At 37.1% G+C, this 18,808-nt stretch overlaps 1 protein-coding gene across 1 annotated transcript; it reads right to left on the bottom strand.

Annotated features, from left to right (window-relative positions):
* Positions 1-4,841: 4,841 nt before the first annotated feature.
* TNFSF18 (TNF superfamily member 18) lies at positions 4,842-17,732 on the bottom strand. Its single transcript, XM_057302085.2, is given in 4 exon segments — positions 4,842-7,349; positions 9,574-9,604; positions 16,360-16,658; positions 16,661-17,732. Coding segments are annotated over 4 exon segments (879 nt in total). The 5' UTR covers positions 16,863-17,732; the 3' UTR covers positions 4,842-7,002.
* Positions 17,733-18,808: the final 1,076 nt, after the last annotated feature.

Genomic DNA, 18,808 nt, shown 5'->3' with positions numbered 1-18,808 from the left:
AAAAACATTCCATCCTCATGGACAGGAAGAATCAATATCATAAAAAAGGCCATAGAGCCCAAAGTAATTTATAGATTCAATGCTATCCCCATCAAGCTACCATTGACTTTCTTCACAGAATTAGAAAAAACTACTTTAAATTTCATATGGAACCAAAAAAGAGCCCGTATATGTCTTGGATATCCAAGACAATCCTAAGCAAAAAGAACAAAGCTGGAGTCCTCACACTACCTGACTTCAAAGTATATTACAAGGCTACAGTAACCAAAATATCATGGTCCTGGTACCAAAATAGACATGTAGAACAATGGAACAGAACAGAGGCCTCAGAAATAACACCACATATCTACAACCATTTGATCTTTGACAAACTTGACAAAAACAAGCAATGGGGAAAGGATTCCCTATTTAATAAATGATGTTGGGAAAACTGGCTAGCCATATGCAGAAAACAGAAACTGGACCCCTTTCTTAGGCCTTATACAAAAATTAACTCAAGGTTGATTAAAGACTTAAATGTAAGACCTAAAACCATACAAACCCTAGAAGAAAACCTATGTAATATCATTCAGGACATAGGCATAGGCAAAGACTTCATGACTAAAACGCCAAAAGCAATTACAGCAAAAGCCAAAATTGACAAATGGGATCTAATTAAACCAAAGGGCTTCTGCACAGCAAAACAAACTGTCATTAGAGTGAACAGGCAGCCTACAAAATGGGAGAAAATTTTTGCCATCTATCCATCTGACAAAGGGCTAATATCCAGAATCTACAAGGAACTTAAACAAATTTACAAGAAAAAAACAAACAACCCTATCCAAAAGTAAGCAAAGGATATGAACAGATACTTCTCAAAAGAAGGTATTTATGCACCAACAAACATATGACATACTGGTCATTAGAGAAATGCAAATCAAAACCTCAATGAGATACCATCTCATGCCAGTTAGAATGGCGATCCTTAAAAAGTCAGGAAACAACAGATGCTGGAGAGGATGTAGAGAAATAGGAACACTTTTACACTGTTGATGGGAGTGTAAATTAGTTTAACCATTGTTGAAGACAGTGTGGTGATTCCTCAAGGGTCTAGAACAAGAAATACCATTTGACCAAGCAATCCCTTTACTGGGTTCATACCCAAAAGATTATAAATTATTCTCCTATAAAGACACATTCACATGTATGTGTATTGCAGCACTATTTACAATAGCAAAGACTTGGAACCAACCCAAATACCCATCAGTGATAGGCTGGATAAAGAAAATGTGGCATATATACACCATGGAATACCATGCAGCCATAAAAAAGAATGACTTTCATGTCCTTTGCAGGGACATGGATGAAGCTGGAAACCATCATTCTCAGCAAGCTAACACAGGAAGAGAAAACCAAATACCGCATGTTCTCACTCATAAGTGGGAGTAGAACAATGAGAACACATGGACACAGGGAGGGGAACATCACACAACGGGGCCTGTCAGGGGGTGGGGGGCTAGGGGAGGGATAGTATTAGGAGAAAAAAAAAGAAAAACCCTGCCATTGATTATTAAATAAATGTTTTTGCCTAGGGTTATTGTAAAGGCAATTCCTTCTTGGTGCATCTATTTGGCAAGCTTAAAACAAATCGGATTCTATCCTGCTTTAGTGACACAAGGCAAGATAGTATATTAGCCACTTTCCCTTAGTGCAAGTGAGTTTATAAGTTTCCTTTCTTTAATTACATTAACAATGTTCCTGAGAACAGATTTTGTGAAGGAAGGTGAAGAATACTTGTGAACAGTAAGTGATGGGATGAGAGACAGTGAGGAAAGGGAGCCTGAGGGCTTTGCCCCCTGGACTCTGCCATACAAAATGCACAAGATAATGCTATTTATACATTAACATAAACACCCAGATACATTTTTGACTCATTTATTTGCAACAGTCAATCAAGGACTGTGAGCCAGGCACTGTGTCAGATGTGGGAATCTAGGTCATCAGAATCCTAGCCTGTTATCCAAGAGGTACAACCAAACTGCAGGGAGAGAAGACAAAAAGATTATCTGTATCTTCCATTCTAAGAAACTAAAACCAACCAGTATACCTCAGTCTAACTGAGACTGTGTGCTGTTAAGGCTCTATGTGAGAGGCATGCCACTCCTGTGGTGTCCTTGGATAACACCAAAGCTGGATGGAAATGATCACCTTGAACACTGAAATCTGAGATTCCCATTGTGATTATGCTATTGAAGAGATAGGGGAGTTGTTTTAATCTAACAGACCTTGTTCATTGAATTTTTGTTTTCCTATTGTCAGACACTTCCTAAGATCTTTAAGGCAGGTCAAATAAACCCTCTGATGTACTTGCTCAAACAACATAATTGGGTTCACCACTACTGCTATGTGTTGTGTCTTGGAGTGATAGCTCAAATAAACTGTTTTGAACTCCTTAAAGTTGTTTACTGCTATCACAAACCAGTAGATACAAATAAGATAAAGGAAGAGTCTGCATTTTGCTATCTTGCACGTTAAATCTGCTTAGAGCTCAGCACTAGGAAAAAGTGTCTTTTTCTACATAACCAGTGTGCTTTAAAAAATTAAATTAAATGATTTTATTTCCTTTATAAGGGAATAAAACTATTTCCTAGTGCTGAACTCTAAGCAGATTTAATATGCCCAAGATAGCAAAATGCATGCTTCCATTTATCTTTTTTTTTTTTTTTTTTTTGTGACAGAGTCTCGCTGTTGGCCAGGCTGGAGTGCAGTGGCGCGATCTCGGTTCACTGCAACCTCCGCCTCTCGGGTTCAAGTGATTCTCCTGCCTTCGCCTCCTGAGTAGCTGGGACTACAGGCACATGCCACCACGCCCAGCTAATTTTTTTTATATTTACTAGAGATGGGGTTTCACCATGTTAGCCAGGATGGTCTCCATTTCCTGACCTCATGATCCACCCACCTCAGCCTCCCAAAGTTCTTCCATTTATCTTATTTGAATTTACTGGTTTGTGATAGCAGTAATCAACTTTAAGGAGTTCAAAACATTTAGTTGAGCTATCACTCCAAGACACAACACAGAGCATATTTTCTCTAATTTTTTATCTAATTTTTCTTGACTATCAAGAAATTAAAAGCAATGCTTTATGTTAATTAGTAATAATGTTCTTAAGTCTAACTTTTCTAAACAATTTTCCTCTCCCTCTACCTTTGATTTAGCCCTATTTTATTATTGATTCTGTGATGATGGTTTGGAGGTGTTTGTATTCCTGCATTTTATTACAAGCCCTTAATATTCCTTTTGGACATATAAGTAAAACTCAGTGTTAAAATCTGACTCTTGTTGACAGTTTCAACGCAGACACAATATGATTGGTACCTGGTTACCAAAGTGAGAGTAAGACAATTCCTCCTCCTGCAATATGCAGAATTTGTAAAGGGAAGTAAGTCCCCTCCCTCCACTCACTTGTAAACATTTCACCCAGATGAAAGATAAAATGAGGATCGGGCGCTGTGGCTCATGCCTGTAATCCCAACACTTTGGGAGATCAAGTTGGGTGGATCACTTGAGGCCAGGAATTCAAGACCAGCCTGACCAATATGATGAAACCCTATCTCAACTAAAAATACAAAAATTAGCCAGGCCTGGTGGTGGGAGCCTGTAGTCCCAGCTACTCGAGAGGCTGAGGCATGAGAATTGCTTGAACCTGGGAGGAAGAGGTTGCAGTGAGCCACTGCACTCCAGCATGGGCAACAGAGTGAGATTCTGTCAAAAAAAAAAAAAAAAAAAAAGAGAGATAAAATAAGGCCAGAAGAGGGAGAAGGAGGTATTGATGACAACACTTAGAGCTGTGGCCATTCTGTGAGTCCTTACCCACTTTCTTTTGCTGGAAGAACTGAGAGCAATGAAACTTTCTAACCAGAAGCGTGGTAAGGAGACTTCAAGGGAATTTCTAAAGTAGCTTTGAAAAATATTTCTTGCTATTAGGAGATACAAAGAACGGGTGCCTGCCTCCATCTGATACAGCTAGAGCTGATACTGGACTAGTCTGACCCCACCCAGAAAATCTGTCTGGAAAAGAAAGGCCAACTGCTTGGTAGTGGAGGCAGGAGAATTTTGCTATATTGAGGTGGGCTCATACTTTCTTAGTTTGTAGGGGCAAGGCATGTGTACAAATTTCCTATGCATAGATGGGAGACTCATGGAAGAGTCATAATCAGTGGAGTGACTGTCGCAGAATTTCAAGTAAACCCTAGAATAGGCATGCATTCTTTTGGATCAGAGAGTAAATGTGTGCCAAAGCATCATTTGTAGCTTTTACCTGATGGAAATCTCTGAACTGTTAACTTTTCAGTCAATCAGATTTTGTCTTCTCCTTCTCTCTGATAAAAATATGTCCTCCCAAATTAAATTGCCTAATTGGGATGGAACACAAAGGCAGGAATTTCATTTTCAAGATGTACCGATACACTTCATCTAAGGAGTTTGTTGACTAGATTACATCCCTTTTCAATTAACTGCCATCTTCAGAAGCGGAAACTTAATCCATAGTCATATAGCATGCTCTTGTTTGATGGGGCAAAATGGAAGGCAAAAACAGTGTGAGAAGGGTTGACAATGGCTTTGATGGTGAATGTGGGCAGGGTGGAGAAAAGGAGGTAGGTAAAAGTCAGAAAGTGAAACTGTTGACTAACTCATCAGAAATGGGAACAGCTATGATGAAAAGTCAGTTGCATCCAGCTCTCACTTCTGCCTAACACTTGCCAAACAGTGTTTCATATGGGCAAAGATTGCTATGATGTACCTTTGTGTTCCCTGGATTACTAACTCTAGTCTGATGACCCACAGATAAATCAGCTGCAACCCAGTTATCAGCATGTTTTATTATAGATTTAAAATGCAGGCTACTATGTGGAAAAACAGGAAAACAGTATACATTGAAAACAAAAGCTAAAATTATAACATCAGGAAAATGTAAAGGTCACCTGTTGGTAGTCATCCCTCTAGCTGCAGCTGTAGTAACCTCTGCTTGCCCTGAGAAATCACCAGTATGCCAAATTTTTACAATTTCATTTTCTCCCTTAGTCTGCCATGATTATCCCAGGAATGAAGCGGGGGCAGAGAGGAGTCATTAAGGAGAGTTTCACAGTGGTGTGCTGGTGAACTAGCTGTCCAAAAGGAAAATGTGTAGTGTTTGCCAATTTACATGGTATAAATACTCCCACCATAGCCAATTTCAAGAATGCCTATAGTTAATAACTAAAGTGCAACATTCCTGAAAATTTAATAATATGTGCTTATAAGCTAGCACCAGCCCACTCCAGCACACATTGCTTATAACACAACAAAGATCAAGAACACCAAGATTTTATATGTATACATATATATATACACACACACATACACACACACACACACACACATATGTATGACACACTTTAATTTCCTGAGAAGATATGCAAATGCAACAGAAACAAGCTCTCCAAGTCTTTGGCCCTGTAGCTACTCAGCAGATGTTTTTTTAAAAAGTCATACTAAGAAACAACTTGGCCTCAGGCTTAGCATGCTCCTGAGCAATTTTTGTTACACAAAATACAAAAAAAACTCTTTTAAATAGCTTTACATGTAATATTATTTAACATAATGCAGCTTTTCACAAATATCCATAAATATTTTAAATTTGTTTACAATGTAATATTATATACCTTTCAACAAGAACCTGCAAGTAGCTAATTTAAGAGTCCAAAAATTTTGAATTAGTGCTATTTATTATTTTAGAAGTTAGCACATTTGACTAAGATGGGCCCTGCAAAGTGAAGAGGGGAATTTGGTTGGGATAAGGCCTGAACAGCATCCTGGATCTCCCTGATTCAGGCAGGAAAAAAAAAAAAAAGTGTGCTGGTAAAGGAAAGATCTGTTGTAGCTTCACTCTGCTCACCTTGGGCTAAAGGGGAATATGCTTCCTGAAAAGTGAATTCGCTAAGTTTTAGAGTCTTATAACACGATAGCAGAAATAACAATTCTAAAGCTGAGACAGTGCAATGCAGGGGACAACCCATTGCCTCTTGTAGTCACTTGTCCTATGAGTTGAGGAAAGTTGGCTATGCTATGCTATCACATTCTCATCACTAAAATTTTCCCCCAAATGCCTGCCCAATTAACTTCATAGAATTGCTAACTGTTTTACGAAAGCACTTTGCAAACTGTGGAAAGCTAGCTAAAAATACTAAATCATTACATGACATAATCCAGTAATGATAAAATACCATTCTGGGGTTAAACCTAATGATTACTAATGGTTACTCTTTCTTTACAATTAGCAATGTTTACACACACACACCAACAGTAAGTTCTCACAAAGCTCTACGTGAGGGTTCGGAATGACTCCTTTGATAAGGCTTTTTAAAGCACCCTGCATCCTGAGGAAGATAAAACCAAGAGAAATTTCCAGATAGCGTACATTCCATTTTATGCCACTTGTACCTCTATTCCAATAGTTCTCAGATTGTTCTTTATCTTCTAACACCACCATATCTAAAGTAGGGTATGGTAGGCATATCTGTGGCCATCCTATCAGTCTACTTTTTATTGGGAGGGTCTCAGAAGATGGGAGTATGAGAAGAATGAATTACAGCAGCCCAAGAATATGAGAACAAAGCCAGGCTACTGCCCCAGATCCTTTTTGCATACCAGGTAAATCTTCCATGGGAATAGAACTCCATTTTTACACTCATGAATTCAAGAATTAGATAAAGATTCTTTGAAAAGCACATGTCCTCTGTCATCCATATTTGTTTTATCATGGATTAATGAAGTATCTCTGCAGATCCAACCAAAAGTCTTTGGCTCTTCCCCTGAGTCTCTTTCAGATAGGCATGATAGATGAAAATTCACATGCAGAGGAGTTCTGTTTGTGTTGATTTTTGTAGACAGACAAACTCTAGAAATTGAATATCTTCTCCCTCCAGTCCACCCACTGGCACCTCTACATGTGCTGAAGGGAATGAGGAGATCAAATCAAGTCTCTAGGAGATGAATTGGGGATTTGCTAGTAAAATGATACCCCAGTATGTATTATTTTTTAGAACCTGATGCTCAGAGTTGAATATCAAGTCTATGGTGTCCCCAACATGCAATTCATAAGTCCCTCCTACATTTTGGATTTTAGATTTGTTTGTTAGAGTTTGTATCATGTCTTTGTTTTTATACAGCCGCACCTCAAAAGGAGCTACATCATTGTAGTTTGCATTGGGAGCCACTTGGCCATAAATTAAATATAAGCCATTCTGAAGTATCTCCAGCTTCCAGTCAGACACCTTATTCACGCAAGGAGGTTCAGAAGATGCCATTTGCCATTTTGAGGGTAATGGTCCTATAAGAAATATACAAGGATAAAAAAGATGAAAGCATAGTTATTTCATTATTTCATCCTTTTCCAGATTGTAGTTAATTATTTACCACATACATGTTGTTTCTTTACCTGATCTACACTAGTTCTCTTCAAGCAGAATTTTTCTATTTTAAGTACCTATCTACTCCTTGTTTTAGAGAAATTGCAAATCCAAAGAGTATTTCTTGCTTGGAGCAAGAATTCTAAGGAAAAGAATTTGGAATAGAAAAATGACTTAAGTGAATTCGCATCTCTTGTTGATTAATATTTGTGGGGAAAAGAAAGGAGAAGAAAAGACTAATGGAGAAAGAAATCACAAGCCAAAATTTTGAAAACCAGGGTTGGCAGTCCATGCCTTTCCATGCATTTTCGGTGTAAATACCACTGGCTGTTTATCACTTTATCAGTGTGGCTTTCCTTAATTATGCTATATTAAAAAGCGTTCTCCTATCACTCCCTCATTTTACCTTGCTTGAGTTTTCTTCATAAAGTGTGTCAGTGTCTAGGATGTTATAAACTAAATTGTTCATTTGTTTATTGTCCATCTTGTATCACTTTGAATGTAAAATTTTTTAGGACAAATATATCTCTATTTTGTTCATTCTTGTATTTTCAGCACCTGAAAAAGTCCCTGGTACCTGGTAGATGTTCCATAAATATTTATTGATTGAATGATACTTCCATGTTCCTGAATTAGGTGCTTTGTGTCTAAATTATGGCTGTTCTCCTCAGTTTGTAGGTATATATCATTTAAGACCTACTTAGGATTCATTAAATAAATCCCCCAAAAATAGCTAATTGTAAATTTATGAGTTTATAAATAGAAATAACTTGACTATTTGAATATAAGGATCCCTAGTGCAATACTGTCCCAAATGGTAAAGAAAAGGTAAAGACCTAATCATTCATTTTCATTAGCACATATGAAACTTAGATGTTTGCCTAACATTACTTGGTTTTGCACAGCAGTGTGATCTCACAGCCCCAGGAGGTGCTTTTACCACCCAGAATGCTTATCTGTTCTGCAATTCTCCATAATTTTTGTCCTTTGTCCCATAATTAAAAAGAAAACTTGATGAGAAAACACCCTGGAAGAGGTAACATTTTTACTTCAATGCTCATTCATATGAATGACTAATATAAGACTCTGAAGGTAGATTCTGGAGGAGAATGAAAGAGCGATCACTAGAACAAAAGACAAAGCCACCCAGTATCGCCAATGAGCTCGGAGCCCAGTAAATTTCTTCTTCCTTGACATGTAATAGGCAATAGGCAGGTCACCAGGAAGAAGTGTCATTGGTTCTCCCATTTAATTCTGTGAAAGGGGGTCATTTAAAGATCACCTTAGCATCACTTGAGTTTCTCAACTTTTACCACATCAAGGCAGAATTTCACACATGCCATGCATTCCATTCCACTTACGGGCAAAACAAAAACAAAACACAAAGAAAGAGACAGGCAAAAGGACATTTTCTAATTCCCACAAGCCAAGGAAACCTACTGGTTTAAACTATATAGGAACACAGGGGTTGCAGAGTTAACTCTAGAAATGGTCTGTTCTCAACTGAAAATGTATGTTTGGCCTGAAACCTATAAACAACTTTAAAAAAATGGATTTATCTGAAATTTTCCATGTATTCTAAGAATCTAAGGCTCAGTGTAACTGTAAACTGGTGTGTTTTCTAAGCAAATATCAGGTGACCACAAGGGAAAATGACTCAGAAGCTAAGCTTAGAAGAGAAAGGAGTAGAGGAAGTGGCCACTTTTCCAACTCTCATTGCTCTTCTATACATTTAGAAACAACAATGGCACTCTCTCACATACTCCATTGGACATTAGCAATATGTGAAACATGAGAAAGACTTTAAGGAAAGGTTGTAGAAATCTGAAACTTGTTGTGTTTATTAAAACACAGAATTAAAAGGAGATTCCTGGATCTCAGATTCATAGGCCAGTAAGAGAGATGTTCATTCCTGGCCAGAGATGCAGCCTTCAACATAAGCTTTATCAGGGCATGGGCTTCTTTTGCCTGGTTTACCTCTGAAAGCCTCAGCTCTTGGGCAACTGCCCAGTACATGATAAGTAATTATACATAGTAGCTCAGAAATGAATAAAAGAAAATACAGGTTTTCTTGAGATCGCTGACACCTGCCTTCTTGCATCAAAAACTAAGAAAAGTAAAAGACATGCAAGATAGGTTACTCACCAAACTTAGCCATACAGGGCTCCTTAGCAGTCTGTTGGGGAAAGAAAAGATGAATTGATTAGGATGATGACAGTGTCGTTAATTTTTTTGATAGATTTATTTAGAGTTTTGAATTCCTGAAGCAAACTAGTGTTCTATAACCATAAAAAAATCCTTCCCTTCACCATGTCTCAGCCCTCTCAGCCTCCCTTTAAAGTTGAGTGGCTCCATCCTTTACCTTTTATTACCTAGCTTCCCTTTTAGGTCTTTTAGACAAAGGTCAAGATCTCATTCCATTACCTAATCTATACCTACAGGACAACTATTTGATATCGGCCCCCACCCCCAACCTTGGGCTCTAAAAGTTTTTCAACAAAATAGCAGTTTCCACACCCCAGTGACTGCACAAGGTGATCTGTTGGCATGTGAAAGGAAAATAATGAAGCTTCTATTTATGTTTATTTTATTTAAAATAGTAAATTAAGCCCTAGAAATATTTACAACTCAGATTGATGAAACCACCCATGTATAATATTCAGATAACTACATGTCATATACAGTATCTGAGATACCCTGAAAAACAGTTCCAAGTTTCAGACTACTGCAATGTGCGGCAGTTCACATGCTACAAGATGCCATCAGTGTGTGGTTAATTTTACAAACACAAGTAGTTAATGCTAAATGTCAAAAATACTTTGTAGTAAATTAAGGCATAACCACAAACATTTTTTGTATCACCCAAAGGTTATTGGTTTCTTAATGGCAAAGTGCTTAAAAGACTTTTTGAACTTAAACATGTTGCACACTTTCCTTTTGTAGGATTTCTCTGGCTGCTATGCTAGGAACAAATTAAACAGAGGCAAGGGCAAATGTAGTGAGACTAGCTAAGAGATCATTACAGTCATTCATCTAGGCAAGAGAGCATGGTGCCTCTGACCAAGGTGCTAGCTGTGTAGATGGTGATACTTGGTTGGAAAACAGAGCCAACAGAAGTTCCTGACATGGATATGGGGTAGGGAATGAGAAGAAACAAAGATGACTCCAGTATTTTAGGCCTGCATAATTGGAAAGATAAAGTTGTTATTCACTAAAATGGATAAGATGTAAGAGGAATAAATGGGGAGGGGAACAATGATGAGTTTGGTTGTGGACATATTAGTTTGTGATGTTTATTATAAATCCAAGTAAGTGTGTCAAGCAGGTTGAAACTTAAGGAGCTCTGGTGATATACATTTAAGAGTCTTAAGCTCATAGTTGATGTTTTAAGCTGTGAGATTGTATGAGGCCATCATGTTAGTGGGTGTAGATGGAGAGGAATACTGGGGCGTTGTGATGTTTAGAGGTAGGAGAATGAGAAAGAACAAGCAAGGGACAATAGAAAGGAAAAGCTGAGTCTGAAAGGAAACTAGGAGAGTCTGATGTTTGGAAGCCAAGATAAGAAAGTATTTCATGAAGGACGAGTGATCAGCTGGTGTCAAATGCTGTTGATAGATCAAGTAAGAAGAGTACAGTGAATTGACTGATAGATTGAGCAACATGGTAGTCACTGGAGTTCTTGACAAAATTAGTTTCTGTGATATGTGAAGAGGGCAGAAGCTTAGTTAAAATAAATTTAAGGGTAAATGGGAAAAGAGAAGTTGGAGGAATTTTGCTGTAGGGAAAGCAGAAAAAAATGAGTGGAGTTTGGATGAGGATGAGAGATCAAAGAGGTTTTTTGTTGTTGTTGTTGTTGTTATGTTTTAATGTGAGAGAAATGACAACACATTTTTCTATTTCCATTTGATGGAAATCTTTCTGTAAAATGGATGAGGCATAATATGTAAGAGCGAGGAGAGAACTGTTGCAGCAACGTCCCTGAGTAGGCAAGAGAGGATAAGATTTAGTTCATAGATGGCTTGGATAGATGCATGGACAATTTATCCATAGTGACAAGACAGAATAACAGTATACCTGGACACAAATGCCAATGAGTTGTTGATATTGGAACTTCTTTCCTCCGTACTTCTATTTTCTCTTAAAATATAGAGGCAACGTTATCAGTGGAGAGTGAGAATGGGGAAGAGTTATTAGATGTTTGAAGAGAAGCTAAAGGTATGAAATCATCCAGTAGAGGAGAGTGAATGGACTGGGGAAACATGGGCTGTTCCCAGAGCAACAATGAAATCCACTTGAAGGCAGTGGCTGTGAATTTAAAGTAAGACCTTTCAAAAAATTTTATGTTTTTCTTCAGATATATTCAACAGTGAAAGAGACAGAGCAGTTGGATTTAATCAGCATTGGAGGTTTTCCATAGTCGAGCTTTTGTCATTAGAGTATAATGAAGATAGAGAGAAGCAAGTGAGTGAGTTTATGCGAGGGAGGTGTTAAAGCTATAGATCTTGGAATTTAGTTGTGGAAGGAAGGAAAGAGAGGCATCCATCATTGAATGATGGATTGAAAATTAAGTGGTATGACATGATAAGAATATCCAAAGATGTGTTCTTCCATTTTAATCTATATTTGTTTGTTGGGTAATTTTTCAGTCATGATAGTCAAAATCATGAAACAAGGTAAATTAACATATCAAACTTCAAATTGCTGTATCACATAGTGTTAAGCTCAGATTAAAAAAATAAATGCATTCACCACGTTATTAAAATATTTTACTTATTTTAGTAATGTTTATATGATATATTAATGATTATAGAAAATATAACATTTTGGTGAATGCAAAATGGTTTTGCATTGTGAGAGTTACATTGAATATATTATTTGGCTCACCCTTATAAATATATATTTTGTGTCTCTCTTTAGTGTACATATTATTAGTACTTGTATATAGCATAATAATTAGCATACAAATGTTGGGAATTATACTGATAATATGTTATTGAGAGGGAGGTGCAATTAAAAAGTCTGAAAGCCACTATTCTAGGAAATAAATTTTTTGATTCCCTACACTTGTTTTTGTTGTTGTCGTTGTTGTTGTTGTTATTTTTTTGAGACAGGGTCGCATTCTGTTGCCCAGGCTGGAGTGCAGTGGTGTGATCTCAGTTCACTACAGCCTCATCCTCCTGGACTCAACCAATTCTCCCACGTCAGCCCCCTGAGTAGCTGGGACTACAGGTGCATGCCACCATGCCCAGCTATTTTTTTTGTATTTTTTTTGTAGAGACAGGGTTTTGCCATGTTGCCCAGGCTGGTCTCAAACTCTTGGGCTCAAGAAATCTACCCGCCTCAGCCTCCCAAAGTGCTGGGATTATAGACGTGAGCCACTGTGCCTGGCCTCTTGCAATTATTTCATCCTCATTTTGGTGTTTCCTGGAAGAGATGTTGAAATTCAATTTAGTTCAACCCATGATAGGGATGTGACAAAGACTCCCTTAACCCCAATTTCCTCATCTATAAAATGGGAGAAATAATAGCATCTAGCTTGTTGAAGTTGTTGGGGTTAAATGAGGTCGTTTTTAATAAGGGCTTTGCCTAGATATCCTGCCTGGACCTGTTCAATAAATATTAGCTGTTTCGGTGATGATGCTGATTGTAATGAAGAATTGAACTACAATTTAAGCATCCATATTCCCAACATTGTACAGCATTGTAAGCATGAGAAACAAATGTAATTTTTGGTCCTTGCTTCTCAAGAAGTTTATAATCTTTCTAGAAAGACATGATTACACACCCAAAGCAATTTGGTAACAATCTAAATATGAATGAGTGCCAAAATACGTGCCACAGATAGTATCTGCACCATCTACTAGCATGTATGAGATGTGCTCAGAGAAACCTAAGCTATAGACAACCTAAGGCCAAACTAATTTCCAGAGTCAGAAATTCCGTATAATATACTGCAGGCTGCTTTATGTCTATTTAGTGCTACAGAGACCATCACTGTGATACTCTCTACTTATTGCCACCACTAAAAATCCATCTAATTGCAAAATCATAAATTTGGCTGTGAGATATAGTCTTTGATTGAGAGAGTGATATAGGTAGGCAAAGACTATCCATATTGTTAAATGATCTTGTTAAATTTTTGCCCATTATTATCTCATTAATAGTAATGGGGCAAATATTAATCACTCCCCTCTACTGGGAGCTACATTATGTCAGATACTCTACTGTCTCATTAATCCTTAGCACAACTCTACAAAAATTAGGTTGCTCATTTTGCAGATGAGGAAATGAGGATGAGAGGGATTAAGTAACTAGCCTAAGGTCATGCAGCCAATAAAAGGCAAGAATGAGATCTATACCCAGTCTGTCTGGGTCAAAACTCTCACCCCTACCACTCTGTGGGGTAAGTTTCTATTTATAATTCTGCTGATGTTTGGAAGTAGTAAATACCCACTCTTAAAGACACATATGGGTTAGTTATTTTTGCTTAGAAGGATCAGTTGCTTTTGTAACCTCTTCTTGATTTAAGGCTAGATTTACATAGTTCGGCTCAAAATGGCCAAAACAATCATTCTCTCTCCAAACCAACCCTAATCAAATCATCAGTGAAAATAAAATCTGCTCTGCTTTTAAGTACAACTTCCCCTTCTGAAAGTATCCTTCATTTTGCTGAAGTTCAGACTCTGCTGAACATTTGATTTCTTAGTGATAATTCCTGTGAGATTATTTTCACTGAGGGATTGACCAAACTCCTTGGACTCACAGCTATCCTTTTAGTTAAATATTTTCTCAAAGAAGAGAGAAAAAAAGAAAAAAATTGACCCAAGGAGCCAAGCTTCCCATCTAACACTTTTTAAAGTGTTACACTTTCTTTTAAGTGTACACTTTTTAAAGTAGTGTCTAGACAATCTGGAAAGTGGGACTTTGTATGTAAAAACTAGAGTGGAGACCAAAATAAAACTTCAAAGTTCATGGGTATTGTGACAATGTGGAAGTGGCCACATCATAATGAATCACTATCTGCCAGCCTCTCAGACCTCTTTTCCAGAGATATTTATTTGTGGCCAATAGGGAAAGGGAAGTACAGGTAAGTGGAAAGTGAAATGCAGAAGCTAATATCATGTATGGTTGGTCAGGCCACTGGCTTTTCCCATAGAAACAAATCCTGCAAGTGTCCTGTCAGAACAATATTCTAAAAACATTTTGTACTTCCCCAAATTTGAAACAAACTCTGGGTTATCTTTAGAGGTAGAACATTTCATTGAGAAACTGGATCTAGGAGAGAGAAACCAGAATCAGAGCTCAAACACATGGGATTAATCCAGTTTGATTCTGAAGAGAGGTGTCCCAGATGATCTGGCATTATTAGACTTTCTCTTTCCCTTTGCAAGAACTGCTGGGTGCCTTTAGGGAAAGGCATCTGTGTATTCATTCCCAAGTCATATGTAGGAACTGATGATGCTTATATTCAGTGTTCTTCAGGGTTATCTGGCTAATTAATCTTATAATTTTTAGAAGAAAGAAGCACTTCCAAATTTAAGTTATTGCTATTCTCACCCTTCCTCTTCTTCAGAAATCTAGACACTAAGAATTTCTGACAATTCTTTCTTTCAAATTCACTGACCCAGAAAGTTCACACTTCTGCTTCATACATTTCTTGAGAGAGCAGGGTTGTAATTAGAAATGCCTCTGTTGCACATAAGCCTTGTATACAGTTATGGAATACAAATTAATGGGCTACTGTGGAAAAATTGGCCAAAGCTATACCTACTCTAAATTAATATCAATAGGGGACTGCTTCCTCCTGCATCTTTTCTCAATTACTTTTACTTATCTTAAGTGGTAGAACTATATCTTTGAAATCTTCGCTCGTCAGTTCCCTTAAGAAAAGTGTTTCTGCAGTCACATTTCAACTCTTTCTCAGAAGGACATATACCACTTTATTCTCCCCAAAACTTAGAGTCTTCAAATTTAGCCAGAAATAGGCTAAATCCTGAAATAAATAAAGCATTTCTTATTTTCTTTTTGATCAGTGCTATGTAGTCAACTGTGAGGAAAGATTTTTTAGTAAAGAACAAAACTAATCTCCATTCCCAGTGTATCATCCCATTCTCTAGGCCCACAGCTTGGCCTGCATCTCAATGGGAAATTCCTGACAAGCAGCAGGGGCTTCCCAAATAGATATGGGCTTTCTCCTTCCTCCATGAAGTCTTCCCTGATCAACTCAATCTAAAGTCATTGTTCCCTGCTTTTGAGTGACTTAGGCATTTATTCTTCATACTACCCTTAAATAAATTCTTGATCATGACATTTTATAGCTAGAAGAAACATCATAATAAATCCATTCCCCTACCACCGGTTTTTTTTAGATAAAGAAGCTGCAAACTAGAGAGATTAAATGTCTTTATCAAATTTATACAGCTGGTTATTAGGAGACCCAGAACCAGAATCCAGATCTTCTTACACCTAGCTCAGGGCCACTTCCCTCCTCAAAGACACACAAACCACCTGTCATTTACTTAATCCTGTCTTTCACTATTTTTTTAAGTCTTTTCCATAAATAAAACTATAGCTTGCATCCCATTCCTTGATATTCATTCATATTTTTACCTTTTTTATTCCACCAAGAGCTATAGCAGAGGGAAGGAAAAATACTCCACAGGCCCCTGTCAATTGGCTTAACCAGTTCTCTCTATCTAACAGAGTTCTGCAGCTAACATTTAGCATTTTCTGATATCTTTTATCTCAAAACCTTTAGATAAACTTCAAAAGCCATGTCGTGACAATATTAGAATTGTATTTACATTATGTATACACATCTCTTCCTTCCAACTATTGCTAACAATACTGAGTGACAATGATAATAACTAGAAAAATAAATAAATAGAGGATTATAGCAAATAGTAACCTTAGGTACAATTGCCTCCTTACCTCTAATTGGAGAAAAATAAAGATTAGCCAACTGAAGGAGCAAAGAAATAGCAACATAACTATTGAGCAAAAGAGCCACAGCTTCCAGGATGATCTCTGAGCTCCTTGAGTTCTTGAATGGCTTAAAGGCATATTTTCCAAGTGGCTCAAACACATTTTTGGAGAAATGAGAGCTGTGGAAAACAAAAATTCACAAGTGATGGGTGAAGGATGCAATGTCATGTTTTGTAGCAATATGGTAATTAGTAGTGGGTGTGGAAGGCGGAGTTTTCCTTCTGTCACTGTGTTAGAAAATGATACTTGTAACTTAAGTGCTGACTCTCATTTGGCACCAGGTCAAATACAACAAAAGGAACGGAAGGCTGAAAGCCAACACAAACTCAGAACATAAAAAAAAAAGCACAAGGGAAGTTCAGAGGGGAAAAAAAATTCTTTCCTAAATCAAATGGCAGTACAGTGCACGTGTAGAGGAGGCTTGGGAGAATAAAGTGGTGTGCTCTCATCTAAGAAAGTATTCCAGATTATTTCTAGATAAGAAAATTACTTTTTATAAGAAAAAATAAAGTTTGAGATTAATCCCCCTACCATACTCCAGATATCATGTACATGAGCGGCAGAGTGTTAGGAAGCTGGAGAGGCTAGGATCTCTAGTTTGGAAAAAATAGAGTTTTAATCAAGTCGTCATCTTGTTTACCTTAAATACACACAATTTTTATTTGTCAATTATACTTCAATAAAGCTGGAAAAATAAAATCTATACTCACAAAAATGTTTCATCAATTTCTAGTGTATAGAATGCGTTCATTCTGAGATAGTCTCTAGAAAATATCAAGTGTATTACAGGAATTTAATAAAAAATTGTAAACACAATAAGCTCAATTTTATATTTCATCATTTTTAAACTCTGATAATCTAGTTCTGGCATAAGAAGTTATTTTACAGAAGGATATTTTCCTGCATCCTGCCCTCAGCCTGAGCTTATACTCTATTCCAAAAAAAAAAAAAAAAAAAAAACCTTGGATTTTCTTCCTGGGCCCAAAAGTATGGGTTTACTACAAAATTGAGGAAGTCTCCTGGTTCTATGGACCTCAGTCACACAGGCTTTTAAATCAGACAGACCTCAAGAGCAGAGGCTGGCACTGCCCAGTTCCTACCTGCTCTGTGGCCTTAGGCATGTTACTTGAGTTCTCTGAGCTTCAGTTTCCTTAACTGTAAAATGGAGAAAATTTTCACTGTATAATGCTTTTGTGGAGAATGAAATGAAGGTGAAAAGTTCATGCATTCCATAAATGTTAGATTATCTCTTCTCTACCCTCTTTAGAGATGTAGTGAAGTTTAATTCAATTATTAAATCCTAGAAAAGAATGAACATTCTTTATCTTTCCCACAAGATAAAATTCACCTAAAGTTTACTTAAACAAAAGGAAGTACAATGAAAGTATTTTGGAAAACCTATTTTTTAATCTAAGAGAGAATTGACGATTTATAAATTAGAAAAAAGTCCAGAGATTTAACATCCTCCTTTACAAAAAAAGGAAACTAAGGACAAGAGGGTGTGAGTAGTGTCTCAAATCACTGCTGGCTGGTTAATGATGGAGTGAAAACTCAAGCCCACAGATACTGCTTTGTAATCCAACCATTTTGTCTTAATATTGTACTATTTACAATATTATTAGCAATATTTCTCTCTGAACTGTCAAAATTTTAATTTGGGCCCTATTTTACCTTGTTCAATAAACTGCTTCTTAAAAGACCAGTTACACAAAAATGATTTTTCAACACAACAAATGTTTTTGTGGCTCTGTACTTAGATGCTGCAATGCAGGGATAAATAATAAACTTACTCTAGAAAAAGACTGATGCCTTGATCCCATAACCTTTGCACTTGCATCAGATCTGGAATTCATATACACAAGCACAGAACTTAAAATTGGAAGTTAAATTATGTCCTTCCTGTTTTTATGATCTGCCCCTTTTCCTGTCTGCTTTCCAAATTTTTGAGGGAATTTCCCTGGCTTACTACCTTAGGTAAACATTTATTCACATGAGAAACTGTTCTAAATAAAATCCAGTTCCTCCTTCCGCCTTTAACCACTGTTAGGCCCTGGAATATCCTTATTAATTATTTAACCTTATGACAGTATCTTAAGAAAGATGACATACTTATTTCAAGAAGACTATATTCTAGGGCCTCTTTTCATGAAATAGGATTTAGAAATGAGGAAACTTCAAGTTAAGACAGGTAACAGTAGGCAAGACTTTCTGAAATTCTAGAGCAATGAGTCACAGTTGGCACGATTTTGGTGTAAGTTATCAGGATTACATGTTATATCTCAGGATTTGACAAGAGGTAAATGAGCACCAACTCAAGCTTCGGGTTTATGGTCCGTCCCTGGCTCAGATACTTGAGCATGAAGTTTCTGGGTTTTGTTTGTTTGTTTGTTTGTTT

Source organism: Pan paniscus, chromosome 1 (assembly GCF_029289425.2).
Source record: "Pan paniscus chromosome 1, NHGRI_mPanPan1-v2.0_pri, whole genome shotgun sequence".
Classification (NCBI taxonomy): Eukaryota; Metazoa; Chordata; class Mammalia; order Primates; family Hominidae; genus Pan; species Pan paniscus.
This window is presented reverse-complemented; position numbering and strand designations above follow the sequence as displayed.